At 37.6% G+C, this 12,369-nt stretch overlaps 1 protein-coding gene across 1 annotated transcript in view; it reads left to right on the top strand.

The window, feature by feature from the left end:
• Nucleotides 1–12,043, top strand: part of LOC148948774 (uncharacterized) — a 74,993-nt gene extending 62,950 nt beyond the window's left edge. The window contains 2 exon segments of the mRNA XM_089094672.1: nucleotides 6,337–6,476; nucleotides 11,791–12,043. Of these exon segments, the coding sequence (XP_088950798.1) occupies nucleotides 6,337–6,476; nucleotides 11,791–11,863 (213 nt within the window). The 3' untranslated portion in view covers nucleotides 11,864–12,043.
• The last annotated feature ends 326 nt before the right edge of the window (nucleotides 12,044–12,369 follow it).

Genomic DNA, 12,369 nt, shown 5'->3' with positions numbered 1-12,369 from the left:
TTCCTTGAAATCTTAATTAATTTTTGATTTCTTAAAGTTATAAAAATGACGTAGATAATTTCGGAGACCACACTGCCTTTCCGTGACGATAAATAAAAGCTAAAATAAGGATAAGATGAAAATGAAAACATTTAAAAGAATTTTTTCAGTAAAGTACAAATTATCCTTAAAGACCTAATTTCAAGACCTTTCAAATACGTTGAACAAAATGGCTATCTCAAAATTTTGATTGGAAGTGTTCAGGGAAATGGTAGGCGTGAAGAGGGGCATTTGCCCTATGATCACATTTGACTATTAAAAACGGCACTAGTCCTCAATTACAAATTAATTGAGCCATGTAGGCAGTTGCCATGACGAAATGACAATGAAAACCTAATATGCTCAAAAGACCTGACATACAATTCTGGTCCTTAGGGCTGTGGCGGGGGGAGGTTGTCATCCTCAATGGCGTAATTTACAGCACCTCCATCTACGCTGAATGAAATGATCATATCAAAATGTTGATCGGAAATGTTTAGGGAAATGATGGGTGTGGGTGGGAGGCTGATTCTCCCTACGATTACTTCCGACTATTAAAAAGGGCAATAGGCCTCTCAGTTTCCAACCAAATGAGCCCTTCTTAAAGTTTATACGACAAAGCTTTCTATAAAACCCTTATATGCCCCAGGACATAACTTAAAACCTAAGCCCTGAGGGCTGTGGGGGGTTCCAGAGTATGTCTCAAAGACATAATTTCCAGACCCTTCAACTACGTTCCAACAAAATGGCTATATCAAAATTTTGATCGGAAAAGTTTGGGGAAATGATTGGCGTGGGGGGGCATTCGCCCTCCGATCGCTTTTGACTATAAATAAGGGCAGTAGCCCTCTCAATTCCTAATTGAACGAGCCCTTTTTGAAGTTTCTACGACAACGTTTTCTATAAAAACCTTATATGTCCCCAAGGCCTAATTTACAACCTTTGCCCTGGGGTCTGTGGGGGATTTGTCATCCTCAAAGACATATTTTCCGGACCTTTGAACTACGTTGAACAAAATTGCTATCTCAAAATTTTGATTGGATGTGTTTGGGGAAATAGTGGGTGGTAGAGGGGGTTAGTTGCCCTCTAACCACTTTCGACTATTAAAAAGGGCACTAACCCTTTCAATTTCCAATCGAATGAGCCCTTTTAGAAGCTTTTACGACAAAAGTTTTCTATAAAATCCTTATATGCCCCTAGGGCACAACTTACGACCCTTGTCCTGAGGGCTATGGGGGAGGGTTGTCATCCTCAAAGACATAGTTTCCAGACCTTTCAACTATGTTGGACAAAATGACCATATCAAAATGTTGATCGGAAATGTGTAGGGAAATGATGGGCGTGGGTTGGGGGCTGATTCTCCCTACGATTGCTTTTGACGATTAAAAAGGGAAATAGCCCTCTCAATTTCCAATCGAATGAGCCCTTTTTGAAGTTTATACGACAACGCTTTCTATAAAAACCTTGTATGCCCCCAGGGCGTAACTTACAACCTTAGCCCTGAGGGCTGTGGGCGGGGTGGGGGTTCTTACTCAAAGACATAATTTCCAGACCCTTCAACTACGTTTCTACAAAATGGCCATATCTAAATGTTGATCGGACGGGTTTGGGGAAATGATGGGCGTGGGGGGGGCATTCGCCCCCCGATCGCTTTTGACGCTTTTGACTATTAATGAGGGCAGTAGCCTTCTCAATTCCTAATTGAACGAGCCCTTTTTGAAGTTTCTACGACAACGTTTTCTATAAAAACCTTATATGTCCACAGGGCATAATTTACAACCTTGGCCCTGTGGGGGTTTTTCATCCTCAGAGACATAATTTCCGGTCCCTTGAACTACGTTGAACAAAATGGCTATCTCAAAATTTTGATTGGATTTGTTTGGGGAAATGGTGGGCGGGAGAGGGGGTTAGGTGCCCTCTAACCACTTTCTTCTATTAAAAAGGGCACTAACCCTTTCATTTTCCAATCAAATGAGCCCTTTTTGAAGTTTCTACGACAACACTTTTTATAAAAACCGTATGTGGCCCCAGGGCATAACTTACAATCCTTGCCCCGCGGGTTGTGGGTGGGGGGAGGGGGGGGGGTTCTCATCCTCAAATACCTAATTCCCAGAACTTTAAACTACGTTGAAGAAAATTGCTATCTCAAAATTTTGATTGGACGTGTTTGAGAAAATGGTGCGCGTGAGAGGGGGGTTAGTTGCCTTTCAATCACTTTCGACTATTAAAAAAGGGCACTAGCCCTTTCAATTTCCAATCGAATAGGTCTTTTTAGAGTTTATACGACAACGCTTTCTATAAAAACCTTGTATGCCCCCAGGGAATAACTTACCACCTTAGCCCTGAGGGCTGTGGGCGGGGTGGGGGTTCTTACTCAAAGACATAATTTTCAGACCCTTCAACTACGTTTCTACAACATGGCCATATCTAAATGTTGATCGGAAGGGTTTGGGGAAATGATGGGCGTGGGGGGCGGCATTCGCCCCCCGATCGCTTTTGACTATTAATGAGGGCAGTAGCCTTCTCAATTCCTAATTGAACGAGCCCTTTTTGAAGTTTCTACGACAACGTTTTCTATAAAAACCTTATATGTCCACAGGACATAATTTACAACCTTGGCCCTGGGGCCTGTGGGGGGTTTGTCATCTTCAGAGACATAATTTCCGGTCCCTTGAACTACGTTGAACAAAATGGCTATCTCAAAATTTTGATTGGATTTGTTTGGGGAAATGGTGGGCGGGAGAGGGGGTTAGGTGCCCTCTAACCACTTTCTACTATTAAAAAGGGCACTAACCCTTTAATTTTCCAATCAAATGAGCCATTTTTGAAGTTTCTACGACAACACTTTTTATAAAAACCGTATGTGTCCCTAGGGCATAACTTAAAATCCTTGCCCCGAGGGTTGTGGGTGGGGGGGGTTGTCATCCTCAAAGACCAAATTTCCAGAACTTTAAACTACGTTGAAGAAAATTGCTATCTCGAAATTTTGATTGGATGTGTTTGAGAAATTGGTGGGCGTGAGAAGGGGGTTAGTTGCCTTTCAATCACTTTCGACTATTAAAAAGGGCACTAGCCCTTTCAATTTCCAATCGAATGAGTCTTTTTTGAAGTTTCTACAACAAGGCTTTCTATAAAAACCTCATATGCCCTCAGGGCATAACTTACAACTCTTACCCTGAGGGCTCTGGGGGAGTTTTCATCCTCGAAGACCTAATTTCCAGAACTTTCAACTACGTTGAAAAAATGGCTATCTCAAAGTTTTGATTGGATGTGTTTGGGGAAATGGTGGGCGTGAGAGGGGGTCTAGTTACCCTACAATCACTCTACCATTAGAAAGGGCCTAACCCTTTCGATTTTCAATCGAATGAGCCCTTTTTGAAGTTTCTACGGCAACCCTTTCTATAAAAACCTTATATGCCCCCAGGGCATAACTTACAATTCCTACCAAGTAGGCTGTGAGGGGGGGGGCGCTTTGTCAACCTTTAAGACCTAATTTCCAGAACTTTAAACTACGTTGAACCAAAAGGCTATCGCAAAATTTTGATTGGATGTGCTTGGGGAAATGGTGGGCGTGAGAGGGGGGTTAGTTGCCCTCCAATCACTTTCGACTTTGAAAAAGGCATTAGCCCTTTCGATTTCCTATTGAATGAGCCCTTTTTGAAGTTTCTACGACAACGCTATCTATAAGAACCTTATATGTCTCCAGGCCATAACTTACAACCCTTGCCCTGAGGGGTGTGGGGGGTTTGTCGTCCTCAAAGACATAATTTCCAGAACTTTTAACTACGTTGAAAAAAATGGCTATCCCAAAATTTTTATTTGATGTGTTTTAGTTTGGGGAAATGGTGGGCGTGAGACTAGGGTTAGTTGCCCTCCAATCACTTTCTACTATTAAAAAGGGCACTAGCCCTATTAATTTCCAATCAAATGAGCCCTTTTTGAAGTTGCTACAACAACGCTTTCTATAAAAACTTTATATGCTCCCAGGGCATAACTTACAACTCCTACTCTAAGGGCGGTGGGGGGGGGGTGTCATCCTCAAAGACCTAATTTACAGAACTTACAACTACGTTGAACAAAATGGCTATCTCAAAATTTTGATTTGATATGTTTTGGGAAATGCTGGGCGTGAGAGGGGGTTTGGTTGCGCTCTAATCACTTTCGACTACTGAAAAGGGCACTAGCCCTTTCAATTTCCTATTGAATGAGCCCTTTTTGAAATTTCTACGACAACGCTTTCTATAAAAAACCTTATATGCCCCCAGGGCATACCTTACAACCCTTGTTCTCAGGGCTGTGGGGGGAGTGTCCTCAACTACATAATTTCCAGATCTTTCATCTACGCTGAACAAAATGGCTGTCTCAAAACTTTGATTGGATGTGTTTGGGAAAATGTGGGCGTGAAAGTGGTGTTAGTTGTCTTCCAATCACTTTCGGCTATTAAAAAGGGCACAAGCCTTTCCAATTTCCGATCGAATGAGCCCTTTTCGAAGTTTCTACGACAACTGGTCTTAAAGAAACAAACTAAAAAAAAAAAGAAAAAAAAAATACATTGTGCCAACATCGTTCTTTGCTTAGGCAGCGCTATTGCGCTGCCTATGATACAGTTCTATCTTCTTTTTCTTTAACTACGTTATTTTGGAAAATGTGTTTCAATATTGCTACGTTTACTATGACATGTACTTTTGCGTTCTTTTATTTAGCGTAAAAAAATTCCAGATTTATTTATTTCAATTGTTTACTCTCTTACTTTATCATTATGCAAACGCGATTTAATACTTTGAAACCTAGATTGATAACTTCGGATGAATGTCGAGGTATTTCTGTCTTACCTAATGTTTATGATAGCCAGATATAGATAAAATAGCTAGGTTTATTCATAAAGCAAACAAGTTACAATAATCCAGAAAAGTGCGATGTATTCAAGACTAATCAGTACCTTGATCTTAATGATACATTAAATTAAATGAAAAAGACACAGAACATATTGCTGCATCTGTGCGACAAGGGAATGACTGACTTGGAAGGAGCAAGTTTTAATTTTTTTCTGCCAAAAGTATTTGGTACCAAGTTAAGAGTATATTAGATCAGTGGGATTAAGTCATTTGTGGTGGGATGATTTAGGGCTTGAGGATATGAGGGACGAAGCAAGTGGATTAGTTGAAAGGATTTTACAGGACCAGGAAATAGAGGCATGGCAGGCCCAGCGCTCGCTTTCGAATTCACTGGGTCTTTATTGTCGATCGAAGGAGATTTGGGGTGAAGTTTTATTTTTGAGGTCCGTTTGAATAAAAAGGCGATAAAGTTATTAATTGAGGTGGGGCTGATAGTTTGCCACTGGGCCAAAGAAGAGAGTTTATCGGGAGGGAAAAGTCAAAGATTGGTCCTTATTTTTGTCCTATGTGTGGAGATTTGATGTGTGAATGTGACGAACTGACTGATTGGAGAATTGAAGGTTTTGTAGGGATGATTTTGATTTCGAGTGGTTGGTGAGTGTGTGTGTTTATGAATGTTGATGGGTGTCAGAAGTTTGGCACGATTCCTCTGTCTCGCGATGGATCATAGAGCTATGTTAGGATTGTTGTCCCTTCTGTGTATTTGTCCTTTGTTTTATATATTTTGCCATGGCCTTTGGGGTTTAAGCGCAATTAGATTCTATTCTATTATTTTTTAAAGAGAGTCAATTGCCTAATGAATAATTATGAACGGCAAAGTTACACTAAAATCTTAATTTTCGATTGGGGCTTTGTCGGCGCACCATTGTTGTTCAGTAGTAATAGCTGCCTCCCTAGGTTTAAACAGATCGTGGGCCTGACTCACACTGTCGGAAAGTTTAGTGTAGCAGATTTCAGTTACTTGAGCTATTTGATCTGTATATCTGTCGTCTAAATTCCTTAAATTCACTAAGCTCAAAAATGAACTAACTCAGCATATCTGAAAGTAGGGGATTTCCTAAATACAGTACTACGTTAGTACTGTATTTTGGCTCTCTTGTAAAATATGCGTCTTTACAATTGACTTTACAAGACGTCAATTGTAAGCTACCAAATGAAGTAGAAACTAAATCATCATAATAAGAAAGAATCATAAAGGGTAAATGATTAATTTTGAGTACGGCAAAAATTGGGAAAATGTTAAATGAATCCGAAGTGTGTCTAATTTTGCTATAAATTGCATATATATATATATATATATATATATATATATATATATATATATATATATATATATATATATATATATATATATATATATATATATATATATATATATATATATATATATATATATATATATATATTCTATCTTCTTTTGAAGGATGTTGACGGTGCTGACCATTCAACCGTATTCAAGCTCACTCACTTTAATGTCACAAAAGAAGGGGATTTGACATATCACGTGGATGATTCCACCAGGACTATTACCTTCCATGCGGAAGACTCAACCAGTTCGAAAAAGTAAGTTCCTTCGCAAACATAAACAAAAGTAGTTTTCAAAATTACAGTGATGATTGTACTTTGCAATACAATGCTTATAAACCAAATCTCCTAGGGCCAAACGAAAAGCAGGTCGTCCCCAAACAGGGTGGGAGGATGTCGCAAGGAAAAATTTGAGGGAAATGGAACTTCTTGTGAGGGTTTAAAGAGGGAGGCATAGAATAGATCGGGATTGAGTAAGGAGCATGTGTAGCTATGTTGGCCTCCGGTGGCTTGGTGCTGCAGTGAGTTGTTGCGAAACAGCGATTCGCAAAACTACTATTTTTCTCATGACATTTTGTTTCCTGATTCCAGTGCTTTCTACACCCCACTTTTCGCAGTGTTTTCTGAAATTTAGTTTTTTGCAAAATTCGGATATGTTGGATTTTAAAACTCAAATCTGTGTTGTTTATAATTGTTTTCTAATGCAACTTATTTTTCCGTATTGAGAAATGTAGTTAGGGGCATATTTTCACGAGAAAGTGAGCTGCGTGAAAATCCTGGATCCATGTGGTCCTGTGTTTTTGAGGTGGAGTTGTTCTTTTTTATTCTCCTCTCATCCATCTCTTGTTGAACTCAACCAAGAGCTCTAGTTCAGCTCTGCCTTGAGACCAGAGTAGAACTGGATGGAGAAATGCCCCTTTTTGTTGAATCGATACGTTTTCACGAAGGTAAGAAGTGGACATGAGTTCAGCTCCAATCCTTGTGAAAACGGTCCATAGGCTTCGCCTGGATCCCAGTGTTTGGGCTTGATAGCTTTTCATGTCTTTTGTGTTGTTAACGAAGGGAACAAATCAAAGCAAATATAGTAATGTAAAAAATATAACAAAAGACATGTAATATGTAATTGTGACTATCAAAATTTAAACAAAGATAAACAACAAATATCAAAGGGTACATTTTTGTGCAAAAACTGGCTGCAACAATAAATTTGACTGCAGTTTGTATTTATCGTAATAAATTGCATCAGAGACAATATCCTATGCGATAAAGATTTTTAGTCTTAAACAGGCAAAAGGTTCAAATAAAAAGCTTGACGAAATTATTTCACATGCAGCCTGGGTGCTTCACCAATCTCCAAATTTGAGATCAACACCAGGATTCCAATAAGAATCACCCTTTAATTTCATTTACTAGACCAAAGGATTATATTTGACTTTAAAATCTAAATAGGAAAAATATTAAGAAAAATTAAAATGAAGATTTTCGGGTAAAGAGATACTAGGGAAAGAGACTGAAAAATTATTTAATAAGAGGAAGGGGACCGTAAACATAAATTAGGAGAAAGGAAGAATACGTAAAAATGAGGAAGACGAATTCTAGGCAAAAGAAAGAAAGGTAGGCAGAGAAAGGGGATTCAATTTAATGGATACAATTCAGCGGTTACCAAATTATGGAGCTAAACTGGATTCTTCCTTCTTCGGAAATTTTTAAGTTTTTTAAGAGGAATTTTCAAGAGGAAGTGGGAGTGCTGGTGCTTTAGAAATTATTTGTATTTTGATTGGAATAATCCGATTTTACAAAATCGGGTTTCTCTGTGACTTCCACTAAACAACCCTTTCTCAGTTGCAAACTTATTTCCAAAAAGTGCGAAATATATCCTTTTGCAAATATTCCCTGGGAATATTTCGCACCTCCTGACAAATTTCGAAAAAGAAATTGAGATACGTCCTTGAACGAGCTTTTTAGATGGACGCACTGGTCTTAAAAAAATACCCTCCTGGCCAATAAATACTTGATTATTTGATAAAAAGACTATTGGTTGTGCAAACGTTTATATTGTTGTCCTCAAAACCGAATGACTTAACTAATGTTTTTGGAATGTTAAAGGAGAGCAAAATAAGGGGTTTAAACATTTCGTGAAAACGGTTGTTGATTTCAAGGATTTACACGAGAAAGAAATATGTAAGAATTTAATATGAGTTCTCTTGTACAGAGAACATGTACAAAGGATATGTAAAAATTTAAACTCGTGGCTGAATAAATTTGAAGATTCTGATTAAGTGAATCTTGTAAATCTGAAAAATTTGAAAAGTGGCTTAATTTTGCTTTAAGTAAATAAAATTATGTGAGATAGTCTTTTAGCTTGTGGTCCTTAAACATTTTCCGCCGTTTCAAATATTGAACGTTTTCCTGAACTCCTGTAAACTAAAGACGTCTCTGTAAATGTATCGGCGGATAAGTATTTGTGGAAAAAATACTTTTAGCTTTTTTGGCATTGTGACCCCTTTCCTTCTTTCCACAAATAAATTCAGTCCCCCTCCCCTTATAGTCAATTGTGGTTTCATTAAAATTATCTGTTTAGCAGAGCCTAATTATTACATAGGTTATTGACATGCGCTTAATCATTTTTCAAAGCTTTAACTTTTGATTTAGAATTTTTGGTTATTTCACTGAAATCTATTAATTAACATAAAGCCTCTTTTGTATTAAACCTTTAATTTCTCTGACTGACTAAGATCCTTAATAAAGGGATGGCGACCCCCAGGTTGAGAAACAGTGCACTGATGGTTCATTCATAATGAGATTTTACTGATACCGTGGTATAGCTTCGCTAATTTGAATCAACAAGATTTTTCGTAGGATTTTCTGATTGGCTGAAAAATCTATGAAAAATTCTAATTGGCCCAAATTAGCGCTAGCTAGATCTCTGTATTGGTAAAACCTAATTTTGAATGGGACTCAAAGTAATCTTTCTAGTTTCTTTTGAAAGGATACCCTCTCGTTTTGGGCGTCATAGGTCACTGGTTGTTTGGCATTAATAAATTAGAAAGAACGTAATTGCACTTCAAGTAGAGGTGACTACTTGAATCTGGGGATCACCTTCTCCAACGATTAAAAACCATGGTTTTGACTGAAATTGTTTTTTTTTTTGCTTCTCTTGTGTGTTCAAATTTAAGAAGGCAAGGAAATATCTAAAAATGACTTATAAATGAAACCTGCTCAACGCCGCCTAAATTATTATCAATTTGCATTTGGTCATGAATAGATATTGAAGTCGTACGCAGGGTTGCCACTTATCGTGATTTAACTCTAGTTTTGGTAATTTAGCTCTAGTTGTGGTGATTTAGCGCCAATTTTAGTGGTTATTTTTTCTTGCTTTACGGTAAAAATTTGTTTAGTGATATTTTGATAATCGTTACAAACAGTTTTACAAACATATATATATATATAGAACTTCATTGAAAAATTCCTCTAATCCAAAACGTTAGATCCCAGAAGGTAGCTTGTCTCAGCCAGCCATATACCCTTGAGTAGAGATTCTGAGCCTCAGACACTATCCTCAAAGGATTCCTAGTTCCATAACAATAATAAAACGAGGCGAACGTAAATGATTTCCTAAAGTATTTTATAGAGTAACATCGATTCAAACATTGAAAAGAAGAAAGAAAGCTAGTTGATATTCTTTTAACTTGTGAACATTTAAAGTTTTTAGCTTAGTAGAACAACTTGAAGTACTATTTGTTCGGTCACATGGCCACCTAAAGTCCGAACGACTTGATTTTGAAAACCTAAACTCTTTTGAAACTTGGCACAGAAGGAATAGTCCACAGTAATCAAAGATCCTTGATAAAAATACGGGCTAATAAGAGAATGGTAAAAGGCCATCAGAATTCTTGGTGGTAGTTCATTATTTAGACTCCTCAAAAGACCCAAATCTCTCGCCACTTTTGCTGCTATAGCATCACAATCCAGTTTTCAGCTCTAATCGCAGTCAAGAGTCAGCAGTCTGTAGGAATTTTACTCTTGTTGAGTTTATCACTCGTTTACGAGGTTTAAATCTTTTCCTGTTGAAACCGGTTACGAGTCTTATTTGCTTTTTATTTGATTTTAAATTACTACATTTGACGAAGCTTTCTTCCCATGGGAAATTCATCTCTCGAAGAATATAATATTTTCATTATGAAAATTTTGTATTACGGAAAAAAAACTCATTGTTACTGGACCTTTTGACAATATCATTTTCGCTGTTTGCTTTCACTCTGTTTGGAATTCTGGTGTTTATATGCCCTTTGAGTCCGAAAGTAAGAAAAAACTCCCAAGATAGATTAAAACTTTCCAGTAGGAACATTTGAGCTAGATCATTTTAAGTAAAGTACTTGAATAAAAACTTGACAACTAGGTTTGTATTTTGAGTGGCTTTTGGACTATTTTTCATGCGATTTTCTTTTCGCGATTTAGTTGCAACGCATTTCGTGAGCGTAAAATTAAAATTTTTATTTTTGCCGATTCCTAGAGTTCCAACACACTTGTCAGTCCAAAATTCCAACGCTCTCGAGTAGTTTTGGTTATAAACATAGGCGTCAAGTCACCGATCAAAACAAGCCATGATAATTAGTAACAGATCTGTGAGAAAAGCTGATGAAGTGCTGTATTTCTGAACAATCTTGGGACTAGGATTCCCCCTCTTCTACTCTTTGTATGTGCTGAAACGTTGAGAACATTTAGATTTAGACATAGGTGTACACAAGTTCAATCCTCAGGACGGGGGGGGGGGGAGGGCAGAAGATTTTTCCCCATAGGGGAGGGAGTATTCAGAACCAAGTTCAGATAAAGGAATACCCCTTCCCTGCGTGTAGTTATTGATGTAAACTGTATAGGAAAAATTCATTGGAGATTATAATTTTTTTTTGACGGGGAGGATGTGGAATTGGATGCTGAAGAAGCCCGGTTTTATTCTAAAATGTATTTATGAAATTATACTTGATCAACAATATTCTACTCAAATACCGTAAATTGAAAGTTTTTTTTAAGATGAAATTGGTGATTGGAAGTATTTTGGAAATATAGAAATGGACCTCTTTGAAATTTTAAATTAAGAACTTATGATCTTCCATTCTGCGGTTGCAGAATGCATTGATATCTGCTTGGCAATACTGGGCCCAGGGTTCAATCCCAGCTGCTGCAAGGTGGGCGAACTGGCTTGCAACTCATCCCTATTTGAAAAACCAGGCAATTGAAGGATCGATTGCTGTCGATGCCCTACGCGCCATCAGTAGCTTCTGGAGTATCTTTATTCTCTTTTTATGTCCTTTAGGCGCGGCGGCGCCCTATTTGACCATTTCCACTCATTTGTTTTACAGTCACTGAGGAGGAGGTCCCCTATTTCCCAAGCGTAAGAGGTCTCCATTCTGTAGAGATAAAAAGAATTGTATATGCTTCGATGGTAAAAAAAAAAATAAGATAGAGCATTTATATTTGCTTTTTGGTCATTAGATATTTATTTTCGTGGATGGACGTGAACGTTGAAAAAGTATGTTTGTATTTAATACTCATGGAGCTGTTTGTTTTTCAGATGGATTGAAGTCCTCATTGACGCAGCGACAATTGAAGCTGAGCCGAAAGTTAAAACCGAGTGTACCTTATAATACCCCCAAGAACTAACAAATTCCAATAATTGGGTTGTTTTGATTTTATATTATTTTTTCGTTTTAATCTAGTCTTTGTGAATGTGATATCATATCGCTTGCCATTAATTGTTAAGTTCCATTATAAAATCTATACAAATTTTATTTTGCCTTGTCCTGCAAATGTGTCCCTCCATGTGAATAGGACAAGTTTAAACCGCGTACATGGCAGTTCATTCATGGCAATTAAGATTGTTATTTACAAATGGATTAAAAAATTCAGAATTAGGAAAGAGGAAGTGGTCCTGAAAGAGAAGCAGATTTTTTTTGTATGTATAAGGAAAAGCTCCAAACCAGCCTTTACCTGAGGATTCATCTCTCTTTATATAGCATTCTTAATGGTGTTAATCCGTGGAAATTCTGGGATTATTTCAAGCAAATTTTCTAACAAAATAGTAAGCATATAAAAAAGTGGTTCCCTAAGAATTACTTCCAGCATAAGCAGGACATTAAGAAAACCAACATTT

This window comes from Artemia sp. Qi Xiang Cuo, chromosome 9, assembly GCF_049724085.1.
Source record: "Artemia sp. Qi Xiang Cuo chromosome 9, ASM4972408v1, whole genome shotgun sequence".
NCBI lineage: Eukaryota > Metazoa > Arthropoda > Branchiopoda > Anostraca > Artemiidae > Artemia > Artemia sp. Qi Xiang Cuo.
This window is presented reverse-complemented; position numbering and strand designations above follow the sequence as displayed.